Source organism: Sturnus vulgaris, chromosome 3 (genome assembly GCF_052056855.1).
Source record: "Sturnus vulgaris isolate bStuVul1 chromosome 3, bStuVul1.hap1, whole genome shotgun sequence".
NCBI lineage: Eukaryota > Metazoa > Chordata > Aves > Passeriformes > Sturnidae > Sturnus > Sturnus vulgaris.
The window spans coordinates 50588339-50603166 of record NC_142245.1 but is presented as its reverse complement, the minus strand read 5'-3'; the positions used below and the strand labels follow the sequence as shown (position 1 = coordinate 50603166).

General features: G+C 38.8%; 1 protein-coding gene across 5 annotated transcripts in view; it reads left to right on the top strand.

The window, feature by feature from the left end:
• The window catches only part of UTRN (utrophin), a 344257-nt gene that overhangs the window by 218059 nt on the left and 111370 nt on the right, over nt 1–14828 (top strand). For all 5 annotated transcript variants that reach the window (XM_014879021.2, XM_014879020.2, XM_014879022.2 and 2 more), the window contains one exon: nt 9902–10074. In XM_014879021.2, the coding sequence (XP_014734507.1) occupies nt 9902–10074 (173 nt within the window). The remainder of the gene's footprint in view (nt 1–9901; nt 10075–14828) is intronic.

Genomic DNA, 14828 nt, shown 5'->3' with positions numbered 1-14828 from the left:
CTCTAGGATTCAAATATTTCATCTATGTAATAACTGTAGTTTCCAGTATAAAATTTGCATTTTTGTTGCCAATAGTGTATGCAGAGCTATTTTTAAAGAAAATTATGATGAAGCTGTTCAAGAAAACTTTAACTTTAGTAGCAATAAGTAATGTAAAGCTGTCTTAAAATGTATGTAGTATTTTTGGAACTTATGATCTAACACTGTCATATCTACAGAACTGGTAGAACTATCTGCTGGCTGTGCAGAGGCTACATTAAATATGTGTCAATGTAGAGTTTATTTCAGTTATTTTGTCTTCTACATATTCAGAATTTCTCAAATACTGCAGTGTGCTTTCGTGTGAGAAAGCAAGTGAAAAAGTCATTATTCAGTGTAATTTTCTAAGCTGTTTTGCTGGAAGTCTTGCTCTAACGTCGTGTATGTATGTAAATATTTGATAACCTTTTATAGAATTATGCAAAATGGTACCTATTCCCTTAGAGGGTATTTCATTTGCATCTAATAGTCCTGAAAGATCTAGGATGTATGATTTTTTTTTTTTTTAATGACAAATGAAAATTGGAAAACAAGTTATCTAAGTATGAAGCCTGAGACCAAACGTAAAATTAATGTGTATTTGGATTCAGTCCTGGAGTAATGAAGCATCATTATAATCCAGTCTGACACCCATTTTTATTTATATGCACTAACATCTCTGAAGTCTGTTTGTTTCTGGTTTGCAAGGGTTTTTTTTCTTCAAGAGCAGCAGAAAGCCTTAGTGTGCAGGGGAATAGGATCCAAACTTTATCTTGAGGAGAAGAAAGGAGATCCTCAAACAGTGATTCTAGTTATATCTCTTGCAGAATGGCTTTACTTTTTCACTCTAATGTGTAATTTTTCTTTCTGTAAGTAGTTAATTTGGAAGTGAATAGTATGTGAACATGATAAATAGGCTTTTTGCTTGCAGAAGCAGTTGAAAAAATTTAGACTGTTTAAGCTGCTCTGTTATATGAGCTATAAAGCTGTTTTAGTTCTGTCACCTTTGGAAAACTTTCCTGCGTTTACTTTGCAAGCACTTCTGCAGTTTGTGTAATATGCCCACATAAAACATACAGACAGGAGGCAAAGTACAAATAAACTAAAAATCCTGCTAATGCCAATATTTTTTTCCCCCCCTTCAGAGTTATTTTTAAAATCCCAACCTGTACCAGATAAACCAGTATAATCCACTAGCTCAGAATAATTTTAGAGACAGTTTTGCTACTGGTGAATTCATTGGTACTTTATATGATGGTTGGGTGAAATAAAATAAAAGTAAAAGCAACATGTGATACCCAATGTATTCATAGGAGAATTAGTTGTAACGGGTTTTGTAAGTGATGGGCTGCTGGTTTGGTTTTAATTATACATTTGCTGACTTGCTGGCAACTATTACTGAATCTGGTTTTGGTGGTTGAGTAATGCGTGTTTGTGCGGAAGGCATTAATAGCAGCTTAAACAGGCCTTCACATGCACACGGGGTTTCCAGTGGGAATGGTTGGAAATGGAATGATTTCCTCACAGCCACCCATGGGGTGTCGGGTTTCCCGCGGGCGAGCAAAGGCTCATATGGAAAACAATCTGGCTCTCCGAGCATGCCCTCCTGAGCAGCCCCAGCCCGTGGTGGCTTTGTGCAGCACTGGTTGCTTTTACAGCTCCAAGGCTTGCTCAGTGACTGAACAGCCACCTTTCCGTTCGGGGGGAAGGAAAAGGGGCGAGCGAGGGGTTTTGGTCTGGAGTTTCTGCAGCCTCAGGGGTGGTGGTGGTTTTCCAACAGGGAGGCCTCCAGGAAGGGGGAGTGTGCTTGGCTTCGGAGCAGCACCAGGGCTGCTGGAAGGGAGGATGCTGATTACAATAATAAACAAATGCCGGGGATAGATTACCACACGGCTGTCAGAGCAGGCGGCACCAAAGGACGAGATCCCCAGCGAAGGCTTTGGATGTTGCAGCAGGATCCTTTGCGTGACTTTTTGTTTGCTTACACAAAGGAAGCTACTTTTTAGAGGACTTGTAATGGGCCTTGGCTTTTCTGTGGTGCAGCATCTTCTGGGCGAAGCGAAGAGGGCTGGAGGTGCCTGATCACTGCCATAGCAGCACCAGCCCATGGTGCTGGCTCCGAGGAAGGCAGAGGAGAGATGGCCTCTCGTCCGGTCACACCACCGTGTTTCCTAGGATGAAGTGTGCCTCGTCCTATTTTAACTTGTCTGAGAAGGTGGTTTTTGATGCTTTCTACAGACAGAAATTGCTCTGGGGATTTTTTTTTTTCCCTTGAATGGAGCAACATGGAAGGGCATGTTTCTCCTCTCCACCTGTCATACACCAGCGGGTTATAGCTTCTCCCACTCAGGGTCACTGAGACCAAACACTGAGCTTGTGGCCTGCAAGAAGCACTTGGATCCTCCAGGCCATTGCTGAGGTAATCTGGAGGCAGTCCTGGGGAGGCGTGGAGCCAAGGAGATCCCCTCGGTGCCATGAGGTCAGGTCAGCCCTGCAAGGAGCAGCACCCAGTGCCAGCAGCTCACCCCTGGGTGCCCAGCCCATGGGAAGGAGCAGGGACACGGAGACTGTGACGATGGCACTGTGTGAACTGTTCCCAGGGGAACACAGCCCGGGAGAGGGACACGCACTGGAGCGCTTGGAGTATTTGGAGACTGTATAGGTGGAAAAAGAGAGAAACTTTTTCAAGGCTATAGACTTGGCTTGGAGGACGTGGCAGGAAAATGTAGGCTTCAGGAGACACTTAATGATGATTGGCCTGAACTTCAGCTTACGTGAGTTGCTGACAAAATTTGAAAAGGTATGATAGGAACTTGCACACATGCCTTTGAAAAAGACTGTGTATGCCTTTGAAAATTACATAGTAAATAAAAAAGGCAGGTTGATGTTTAACTTAGGTTTTCTATGTTGCTGTTTATGTCCTCATGTGTACTCTGTTTATGGAAATCTAATGTTGCTTATCTTCCTCATTTCAGGTCCTACAAGATTACTTTTAGAGCATGTCCTCTGATTGTGGGCATTTTTATTTATTTATTTTATTTTAAATTTCCGAAGCAAATGAAGAACAGTTTGGGCTTTGCTAAGTCAAGGTATAAGGGGACATTGCATACTGCCTGTGACCTTGTTCCACTATTGACATAAACCAAGTGCTCTGGAGTTTGCTGTTAAATTTAGTAGAGTGTTATTTTAGTTGAATTGGAAGATCTCATGATGGCATCTATAAGTAGAATTATTTCCAATGAATATGCAACTGTCCCACCATTTCATCTGTTCTTCTTTTATTCCAATTAGTTACTCTTTCTCTTACCAGGTTGTTTGTTAGCAGTAATGTTTCGAGAGAGGAGGTTTGCTTTGCAGTGATTGTGCTGATGAGCAAGAGACGTGAGAATGTTAAAGAACAGATTGTTTTCATCAATTTGTCAGCTCTTCTAGTGAAACCTCATTTGCATGTTTGTAGCCACTATTAGATTTGCTTTGTCTTTTTTTTTTCTTTTGCCATACAAACTTCCTGTATCCTGCAAGACCACAGTATGCAACAAAATGCAAAGTAGTTTATTTACAAATTAAGATAAAACACCTTAAAAACATGGTCCCATGGTAAGAGAGCAGTTTGTAATTCTGATTCTGTGTTTAGTTTCTAAACTTCGGGACATTCTTCTTGTAAAATGTAAACCAGTGTTCTTCTCCTCAGTAGTTACCAATTTACCAGTTTTGTTTATCAGGGAGAGGTATACTTGAGACAGGCACTATTCAGGATCCAACCAGCATGACTCTTACAAAAGTAGCTAAGAGTAACAGTAAAAGCATTTGTGATTTCATTTCTTCACTGTATAGGTTGCTGGCTTCTCTCTTGCTCCCAGTCTGTCATCTGGGCTTCACTCTTTTCTTGTAGCTGCTGCTTTGGTAGCCTGTAAAGACAAGGACACGTGCTGGACTCTGAGATTCTTCATGACTTCATTTAGAGAGATATTTTAAACCAGTGTTTCTAATATTTTATGAATCATACAAGCCCTGGCATTTGCAAACTCCAGGCCCTCCCCTGTGACTTTGATTATTCCAGTGTTTATCTTAAAGAAATTGACCATAGCAATTCTCACCAAAACATAAAGCTATCACAGCTCTGTTGTACGTTTTAGCTTGAAGCTTGCTGTGAAATTTTGTTGTCTACTGTGCTGAAATTTTTAATGCAACATAAAATGATACTTTGGTGGTGGAGAAGGTTAATGTTTATTTGGTGGACTTTGATCACAAATTCTAAAATTTTAACAAGTGTGGGTTTTTTTGTTTTTGTTTTTTTGGGGGTTTTTTTCTGGTCTTTTTGTTTAGCTTTTTTCTTTTTAAACAAGCTCCCCTCCTCTGCTTCATCTGTCCCTCTTATGATTCCCCACACACCCATCCTGTCCTTCCTGAGGTGTTCGCTGCCAGGAGAAACAGCGTTATGACAGTGATCCTGGCTTGTAAGCTACTTTCAGCTCTCTGGATTCATTAATATATGTTCTACAGAGAGAATTATGAGTGCTGTTACTGTGGTCGTAATGCAGAAGCCAGATGGCATTTGCAGAAGCTTGCACGGCACTCCCTTCCTATGCAAAAGCAGAGTCACATTACACTGCAGTAGGCAAGGCTGCTTTGGCTTTGTTCAGTCATAATTATGTGACTGCTGGAATTAGTATTAACACATTTATGGTGCCCCTCAGATGTTGAGTCTATGCCATGCAATGGAGCCACAGAGGTTGTTGAAGGCAGTGTGGTGTTCTCAGCCTTCCTGTAAGTGCATCATCATTCTTGTGATAAAATGAATCTTTAACTACACCATATGTCACCTCTTATGTCACTATCCAAGAGGCTCAAGTGCAAGTCAAGTCAACTTTTTACAAACTTGATGTGTTGGTACAAGGCTCTTGCTAATGCAAGCCTTTGAAAATTAGAAGTGAAAAATGTCCCAAAGTGGGTTTTCCCCTAAAAAAGTTCTATTTTTTCCTTCATAAAATATCTGAAAGTTTAAGTAGTAAATACATTTGACATATTTACAGCAAATTGCTTTGATCTTACACTATAGTCACAGTGGCTGTAGTGATATCCAGTATGGTCTGACACTTGAGAGAGATTTAATTTCCATCTTTATACACTTTTGGCACTGGTGGATTTAAGTTAGTGGCAATTCTGCCTAAAAGTTTTTAATGTGTACTGCTACTTCTGAATGTGAATTCATTTTAAATAGATTGCTTAACAGCAACTGCTACTGCAGGCCTCTGAAACAAAAGATGGGAGAGCCTTTCTAAAGGCATGACTGTACTCTGATGTCAGAGAAGAGACTTCCTGCATGAGATGAGGTTTTTTAGCTATCTTTAATACAAGCATCTCTTTTTCCCAGCTACCCTCAGCATTTTCAGGCTGAGACCAATAAAAGTCCAGTTTCCCTTTTACAATGGCTGCTTTCATACACCTCCACCATGCCCTAATTCTTACTCCTTCCTTAAGAGTTGTCAGAAAGTGAAAAGCTCCAGGTAAAGTAGAGGCTAAAAGGAATATCTGCCACAGCAGTTCTCAGAGGCAGTTGGCAGCAGCAGGTGAAATGTACCTGATTCAAGATAAACTAAACAATATGCTACTAAATGAAAAAAAAAGTCCATTCCTTTGCTACCTGCTGTGAGACCTCAAAGAACAATGTTCTGGCTGTTGTCTGTGGTGTGCAGTTATATCCTTTGGTTGGCACTGACATTTTTCTTCCAGCTGTTCCACCTGGAAGATTTTTCTGCAGGTACTTTGATAAGCAGTCATCACATTTATTCCTGACCTTTGAAAGAGGCAAATGCAGCATTTCTGTAACTGTGTCTTTGCTGACTTGAACATTGTCAGTGAAGGCAAGGGGCAGTCATTTTCATGGGACTTGCAATTCTGTGCACCTATTCCACTCACAGGCATGATCTGTATTGGGTGCAAGAAGTACAAAACTGTTCCGGCAATATAGCCTGGGAGTAACTTTTGCTAGGGAAAATGCAATTTTTCAAGCTGATTTTCATTTATGAAGAGTCAACTTCAACCCCACTAATTCCTTTTAAGATAAACATGTGGTTCGAAAGCCACAACAGATGGCTTGTACCTGGGGATTAAAAGGATGTAGCACTCTGTGTGCCAACACAAAATGCTGCCAGGCTTGTTGTACAGCATCAGCATTGTACCTGTGTGTCCATTTCTTGCAAGCCATATGTGGTTTGTGTGGCATGACTTGCCATCTCTGATGTGTGGTCAGATGTTTACAAAAATTCAGTTGAATTCTGTTTCCAAATAAGCCTAAAAATAATTGGAGTGCAATGCAGAGTTTTGCTGTATGTAGTGGGTTCAAAAAACTTCATAGTAAAACTTTGATGAGTCCTGCCTTTAAACCCTCAGTGAAGCTATGATTTGGCACAGAATGCTGTTGACTTTTTTCTTGAGAGACTGAGTTTTGTGTCCTGTAGTAAGAAAAAATTGATTCCGGTTTCTTGATAATAGAATCTTTAATGCTATGAGAACATACTTATTTCCCTTACAAAAGAAAATAACTTTCCTGTTTTAGATCCTTGTATTATTACCCCAGCATTTTTACTGGTGAGAATTCAATACAGTAACATTTTGTATATTTTAAAATGTATTGTTTCTTCCACTTTAATTTGGCCATGGAGTTTTCTCCCATTAGTTGTTTTTTTATTTCCAACAGAAGTGTTTGGGCCCAATAAGAAGGGAAATACTTTGCCTGTGTTACCGTCTTTACTGGTATATTGCCAATGCCGACAAACAAAATCTGAAAAAATATGAGTAGAAGTGAATCCGTTAATAGCTTAGAGGGTTTCAGAGTGAATTAAAGGCCTTCTGGACTCATCATTTAGAAAAAAGACACATCATGGGAATGAGGTTGGTTTGGCTTGGAGGTTTTTGTCTTTTATAAAGTATTGATAGTTTCCAAAGGACAATTATACCTAATGCTGTAACTGCTTTTTCATATCCTTGCAGTTCGTAAGGGGGATAGAAAAGACAAAAGTTTAATAACTGGTTGATCTTGGAGTTGGGCTCATAAGTTGGGTTCTGTTCCAATCTTTGTGATATTGTAAAAAGCAATGATGGAGTTTCACAGTTGTATTCCTGTCTTCATGTGGCAACAGCAATAGAATTTTTCCCTCTTCTGCGTTCTCCAGTGTGTTGTCCCTGTGACTCTGAATATGGCAACTTCCATGTGATAATAGGGGAATATTTAGAGTTTTTTCTAAAGTATTGCAAAATTGAAAGTAGATTAACTCTTACTAGAATTAATCCTCACTGGGACATGAAGAGGCATAATCAACTTTTTCCATCCCATTTTTTGCTACATAGAGGACAATAGAGAATCAAAGAAGAAGAAAAAGGCTGGAGAAAGAGAAATAATAGATTAGGAGGAACATAAATTAGGGGTTTACAGAATGATAGAGTCCTTTCCACTTTGAAGAAAGAAATTTTAAGGGAGTGCAACCACATGGTCGCAAATAAGAATTGAAGGACCTTGATAACACAGTGGGTCAAGGAGAGTATTACCAATTGCTGCCAATTACAACAGTCTTGGGATAAGATGGGAGCCCATCATCCAGAAGACAGTTCCTGAATAAAAATCCAGATCTTTTATATCATTATTAGAGAGTAACTAACTTATTGTGTCCATTTTTCACATCCCACTTTCCTGCTCTACTTCTTCCATGTGCACAGTAATGTGGGGTATGTTATTTGAATTTCACTCCATCTTTTCTATGAGGACTGTGACAAACTCACATTCATTAACTTTATGAATCCTATTGTGTTACCTAACAGCTGGCAGTGGTTTGGTTTTTTTTGGTTTTTTTTACCTGGAAAATGGAGATCAAAAATGAGAGAGAAGTTAATTATGACAATTTTTTTCTTTGAACTGAGTTGTCTCAACATGGTTATTACAGATAGGACTCAAGAATGTGAACAGCAGATTTATTGTACCTCAAGCAATGTAACATGACGACTTGAAAATGTAAGATTCGAACCCATTGTGAATGAAACATTTTTGAGCATGCATTCTGAATTGTCCTGCAAGTAAAATCAAAGAATGCTTTATGAGGGTTCTAGAATGAATGGGTTTACAATTTAATATTGGGACAGTGGAATGGAAAATTAGAGATCAATTTGTTTTCAGTGAAGTTGTCGTTTATGACTTTGAAGAGGCAAAGAGAATTTTTTGGCGTGACCTGGCTTTTGTAGCACAGATTCATCACAGTTGAAATTGTAACTGCTGTACAGTGGTTGTCTCTCCTGCTGTGTGGGATTGAGCTGGGTTTCACTGCACCTGCATGCATGCTGGAATTGTAAGGACAGGAGCCACGAATATTTTCAGATAAGCATCTAACTCGGCTGATGGTTCTGCCATTTTGTTTGGGTTGGCTGATCATCCAACAATTCCATTTTGTTTTTTCTTTTTAAATGTAATTTTTATTTCTGTGTTTAGAATGGTGGTTTTTATTGGGTTGTTTTAAAGGCAACAAAAGTGCTTTTTATTTGCTTTAAAGAAGTGAATCTCAGGGCAAAGAAAGGTAGTTGTCCAAAGTCACACAGTAACTCTTCTGGCCAGTTTCGCCAGTGCCGCCCTCCCTGTCTCTCCTCCTCCCACTTCTCACCTGTATACTGACTTTTTTGTTTTCTTCACTGACTTGAGAAAGCTTTCATACTATCTCAAACTCATGACTACTTTTCCACTTCAATTTGTATATGTGCTGGCAGGAAGATATCTTTAGGATGGGGAGGTACACCCTCCTTTTCTGATTCTGGGAACAGATGGTGATTACTGAGGAGTTGATTGGAAGAATAAAAATCTTTAAGGAATTTCAGTTATTTGATTTCCTCCTTTGCAAAAGAAGTTTATTTACATCTGCATCAAGTTCCTGTCATAATCTTCGTTGATTAATCCTATTGAGACAGCCAGCACATCTCCTGGCTTCCCACACATTTACATTGCTTTACTGGAGTATAGATAGATGGATGGATGCTAGAAACCATTGGCAATGGTGCGGGAAGTTTTGCTTGCTCTTATTATGTGTTTTAAAAATAATACTGTGCTCAATTAGATAAAGACAACATCTGTAATGTGCTTCTTTGCTTCTTGAGGCAGATGGTAGATGAGAGAATAAAATGTGTTTAATTTCTAAGGGGAGGAGAAATGGATCAACTGAATGGAAATCACAGGCTTTTCTTTTTCTTTTTAGTATTTACTATGAAACTCAGATTAGAATATATCCTGCCATTTTATGCCTACCTCTCTGTATTTTCAGACCATACTGTAATGTAGTTTAATTGTACAAAGGGATTTTTGGTTGCTATAACCATTTAGCTGCAGTTTAAGAGGACAGATTTCAGTTAAATGCTTTCATTATATGTGACCTAAAATACTAGATAAAGGCTGCATTTCACTAGACTGTGTAAAGTTTCTGGAATGTTTTGTTTCAAAGAAGAAAGAGATGGCATAGCTAAGGCTGAATCTGTGTAATTTCTGGAGAGGAAATGAGTTCTCGTGCATAAGCAAATGCCACACTGTGTGAAATGCGTGGGTGAACAGGAGACAGTTACCTTCAGTGCTACAAAACACAACATTACAGAACTTGGTGTTTATAATTCTATTTCCTTTTTCACAGCCTTGGACGACTTTCAGACTCCTTTTCTCACACTTAAGAAAGTTAGACCTTTTGTAGTGACGTTAATAGGATTGCAGGCTTTCCCCTGTGCATTCTTTTATCAGAGCCACCCAAGGAAACTGGAATACATGCCCTGTCCTAGTGTTCAGGAGTACTCATTAGAGTCAGCTCTCCCCTCCTCTACTTACAGAACTATGTTTGAACTTTTCTTGCTGGTATTCCAGGACATCCAAGCTGAGATTGATGCCCACAATGACATCTTTAAAAGCATTGATGGAAACAGACAGAAAATGGTGAAAGCCTTGGGAAACTCTGAGGAAGCTGCTCTGCTCCAGCACCGGCTTGATGACATGAACCAGCGCTGGAATGACCTGAAGGCAAAGTCAGCTAACATCAGGTGAGTATTGAAAACATCAAGGTGTGATAGGGCATCATTCCAGTCTTCTAAGAAGCTTGACAAATATGAGCACAGCATTATAATGAAATATCTATTATCTTTCATGAAGGACCCCTTAGTGCAAATATAAAAACTTGGTGAAATTGTTCACCAGGTAGGCTAAACTACTTTTTTTCTCTCTAGAGCTTCAGTCATAACTTGCCGACCTTGTACCAAAATTTCCAGAAACGGAGTCTTTCCTTATTGTAAATCAATGGCAGTGTCAGTGAAATAATTCTGCAAGTCTGCCATTACTTAGAGAGAAATCAGGAGTTTGTTGATGATTTTGTTTTTACAAAATTTTGGTTTTGAAATTACTAAGTTAATAGAACTTGCATCTTAAGTATCTTGATCCATTTAATTGGTTTTGAATTATTAATTGCTGCTATGAAATTGAAAAAAAAATTAAGTACTTATTAATCAAGGAATGCATTTTACAGTTTTTTGACCCTATCTGTGCCAAGCTCAAGTGTGGTAATGGTTAAATCTTTGTGATACCATTTTTGAAAGAGATACTGCCATATTCATTATTGAATTAAATTCTACATGAAAATGCATTACATGGAAAATAATTTCTAGAGCTGCTAATTACAACTGCTTTCTTGTTGGTTTGAGGAAACTGTTCTTTTAAAAGAAAAGAGCAATGTTAAACATTCATATGAATATTCCAAAGACCAGGAAAATGAGCCGACCTTGAAATTCAGGCACAAGAGTTTGAATGAGTGAAATAGGGGGGGCAATGTCATATTTACTTTTCATATCCACTTATCCCATCACCAACCTGTTAAGCAATTAAATGAAATAGGTAAATCAGCTCCTTGAAAGCCCACAGGCAGAGCTTGAGCCCAAAGAACCAAGCAGTTTGGTGTGGGGGCTTGCAGAGACTGGCTCCAATACATATGCAATTTAATGCTGTTGGACCTGAGCTGTTATGAGCTCTATTCACAAGTCTGTGTGAAAGAAAGACAAAAGAATACTCTTAAAATAATAGCTTATCAATTGTGGAGTCCTAGCAAGAATCATTGGGTTGCTTGGCCATTCCTGGGGCTGGTCATAATTTGTGAGAAATGGATGGTCATGAAAAAGGGTCTTTAAGTCACTTATCCTGTACAGCTATGAGTTCTAAGGCTGTAGTACAGAAAGACCAATTTTTCAGTCAGAAATTGAGAATACATTTTCTGAATACAGACCCATCTTTTCTGTTCTTCTTAGATATGGCATGTGGATCCCAGCATTGACGTTGCTCTGCTGGTACCTGCAGTGTTGCAGAGCCACATGTCACTGGAGATCAAAGTGGAAGATAGGCAAGAAAGAGAATACTGGTGCAAATCTAAGACCAGTAAATTTTCAAATCTCAGTCACTACTGGAAAGAGTGTAGTATTTCTGAGTTCATGTATTTTGCTCTGTTCTTTGATTGCAGTTCATTTTTCTAACTTGTGCAAGAGTCCTGAAAGCCTTCATAGGGAAGTAACAAAGCACAGAACTGATATGAAGTCTGTTTGCCTTCAGTTTTTGCTTTCTTGGTGTATCTTTTTACAAGGATAAATTGGAAAGCAAACTTGTGAGAACAAGATGTAACTCTTAGATGCTAGGACTAAAGAATGAAAAAGCTGATTGTTTAGTTACAGGTTTTAGCTTGGGATAGTGCTTCTAAATTAAAGTTTCCATAAGCTTTTTAGAATATTTTCAGGTATGTGCACATTCCAATTATGCTGATTTTTAATTGTCGAAAGTACTGCTTTCCCAAACAGAGATAGTATGAGTTTTTCCTCATCGCTTCAGTCCTCAAAGCTGGTGTTGCTAGTCACTGTGTTGAGTTTACTTCTTTGCTACTGTAACTGAAGGGAGTTCCAAACTGGAAAAGCAGCACTGTTCTGACATATTTTGAATGCATGGAAGCTGCTTAAATGTGTACTTGTAGTGTCTATGATTTTCTTCTTGAAAGTGTAGATTTACACTTCTTTCTTTTTCTCTGTTATTCCCAGGAAGAAAACAAACCAGCAGACTTGTGAGGGTCTGCTTTTTAAAGCCAAATGTTATGGGGAGATTCTTTTCTCCTGGGGCAGGATGTGTGAGAATGTTAGTGTTTACAGGAAAGTAGAGGTAAAAGTGTGGGAGAAACAGAAAAGGAGTTTCTCTCTGTTTCTCTACATTTAGACCACCCACTAATCTTTGTTTTATTGCATGTGTTTCCTTGTCACTCAGTGGGAACAGCGCTACCTCAATAGCAGAATCAAAAGCTGAGGAGGTCTCCAGCTGTGAAAAGAGCCTCTCAGGGTCGACAGAAGGGGAGTTGTCAGAGCTTCAGCTTTCTGGATAATTTTATTCAGCCTGGGGAGGAGGAGGGAGGGTTCATTCCTCTCAGTCTGGTCAGTTGGATGGGAACTTCTGTGTTCTTCAGGTTCATCCAGGATTCCCTTAGGAGTGCTTTTGCATATCAGGTGGTTGCTACTGGTAAATATTTATGCTCCAACTCATGCTCAAAAACAATAATTTATAACTGACCTCTGTTTTGATCAGAGCAGATTCTTAAGCCACCACCTGACCTGGTAAATCCCCAAGATTGCCAAGTCATTTGTCACATGAGCAAAAACACCTAAAGCTTTGTTTGCAGGTTGTTTATCAGTAGAAGTACCAATTCCAAAACAAAGGCCAGAAATCCTGACTCGGAGAACTGAAAAGTCCAAGAAACATTTCAGAACTTTTGCATAGTTTATCTTCTGTTTCTGATTATGTCTGTATGACAAATGTAAATGTGATACTAAAACTTGACACTGAAATGCAATTTTAAGCATATCTTGACTCACTTGCTCCTGTGCAGCATTTGCTTTGAATGGGGTTTACTGAATGTGTGTTTTTCTCCCCAGGAGAATTGAATGCTTGTGTCTGCTCTTCAGTTGCTGCATCTTTCTCTCTTTTTCAGTATTGCTTTTGATAAGATTGAAAGGGTAGTATTCTGGAAAAATCCAAGCTGATGTGATGAGTTTTTCCCTGTGTATTTTTTCACTTTTTAATGTCTTTCTTTAGGAGGCTAGGTCACTTTGTGCTCACTGAAAAATTTTGAAGTCCCTGCTGGTGTAGTCCATTTCCTCTCCACCTCTTACTGCTCTACTTCTGCGGGATTAACTTGCACTGGACTTTGAAACCATGTGCTTGCTAGTGTTACTTTTGGTATTGACATTAATTTGGCATGCACACAAGTACTAAGTGGTAAATTACAATGTATTTAATCCTGTAACATATGCTATATGATTCACATTAGTATCAGATTAGTTTTTTCACTATTAATATTATTGCACTATATGTTGAATAGTGGTGAATCACCCTTAAATTGTCCTTTATCTATTTTCAGGAGTCTTTCTCCTCCTTACAAAGCTCCAATTTATTTTGCATACAAGAATTCCACTACATAATTAGAGCAGAATCTTGAAGCCTCAGCGAGTGTCAGTTTATAGATGTGAGAGCTGCTTATGTGTGCTAGAAACAGTAATAATGATGACTAGAGATTTCACTATCAAATGTACAGAAAGCTTTAAATCTGAACATTTTAATTGTAGTTGCTACTAGAAAATCTCAAAGATATGTATTTTTGTTTTTAACAATCTGAGTCTAATGGCAAAACTGTAAATTCAAATGTGAGCTGCCTTGGCTGTGATGAAAGGACAATGTCTCTCCTCTGCCTGATTAATAAGTATAACTGTTTTCACTTCAAGAAAGAAGGGTCAGTTCTGAGTACCTGAAAAAATATCAGGAGAGTGGAGACATTACATTCCACTCCTCAAAAGCTGCTGGCCTGCACACCAAGACAAACACAACAGATTGCTTGTGCTTCAGTGCAGGGTGAGATGCTGACTCTGCTGTTTAGGCCCAAGCTACAAGCAGCTTGTTGCAATTCAGTGTTGAGATAAAGGTATCAGTGAGAGCAATAAGGGACAATAGAAACCATAACACACAAAACTGTAAGCATTAAAATGTCACTTCGAGCAAGTACTTAAATTTTTTACTTTTTCCAAGGTAGTTACCTAAGTACTTTCCTTCACGGGAGTGAAGGAGAATAGATTCCTCTTCCTAAAGGTGCTTAGTTTGTTCCTTTCAGAAATGTGGATTTTTTTCTTTGTATTTCCCTCCTTGTATACTCTTACTTGACTGCTTTATTGATTCACCTATCCTAGTATTGCTGGGAGATCTCAGTGTGGCCAAACCTAAGCTTGTGTTGAAGTTAACCTTGCAGCACTTCATCCCTTCAATCCAAATGTTTTACCAGCCCCAAACATTCACTCTAATGCCATCTGAAATTATAATACAAGACAAGCCAGGTGAAAGTTTCTAGGTATGTGTCACAGTGAATCAGAAAAAAAAATAAAGATAACCAACAATGTGCAAAATAGGAAAGGGAATAGAGTCTAGTTTATTCATCCTTCAGAAGCAGGGGAGAAACTTGCAGAACTGGTGTCAGACTACACTGAAAATCATTCAGCTCTACTCCCCCATCTGTGGGAAGAAACAAACTGTTTTTTGCTGATTTAAATTAGGTACATGGTGATGTTGAATGATACCACAACATAGAATGACTGTAGTAAAAAAGGAGTAGCTGGTCTCTGTTGAAGATTTCTGTGCATCTTTTAGGCATTGCAGGGAGAAGACACCAAGTCAAGGTATTTCTGAAAATTATAGAAAATGATATCTTAGAGTTTGACTTTTTTTTGGTCAATTT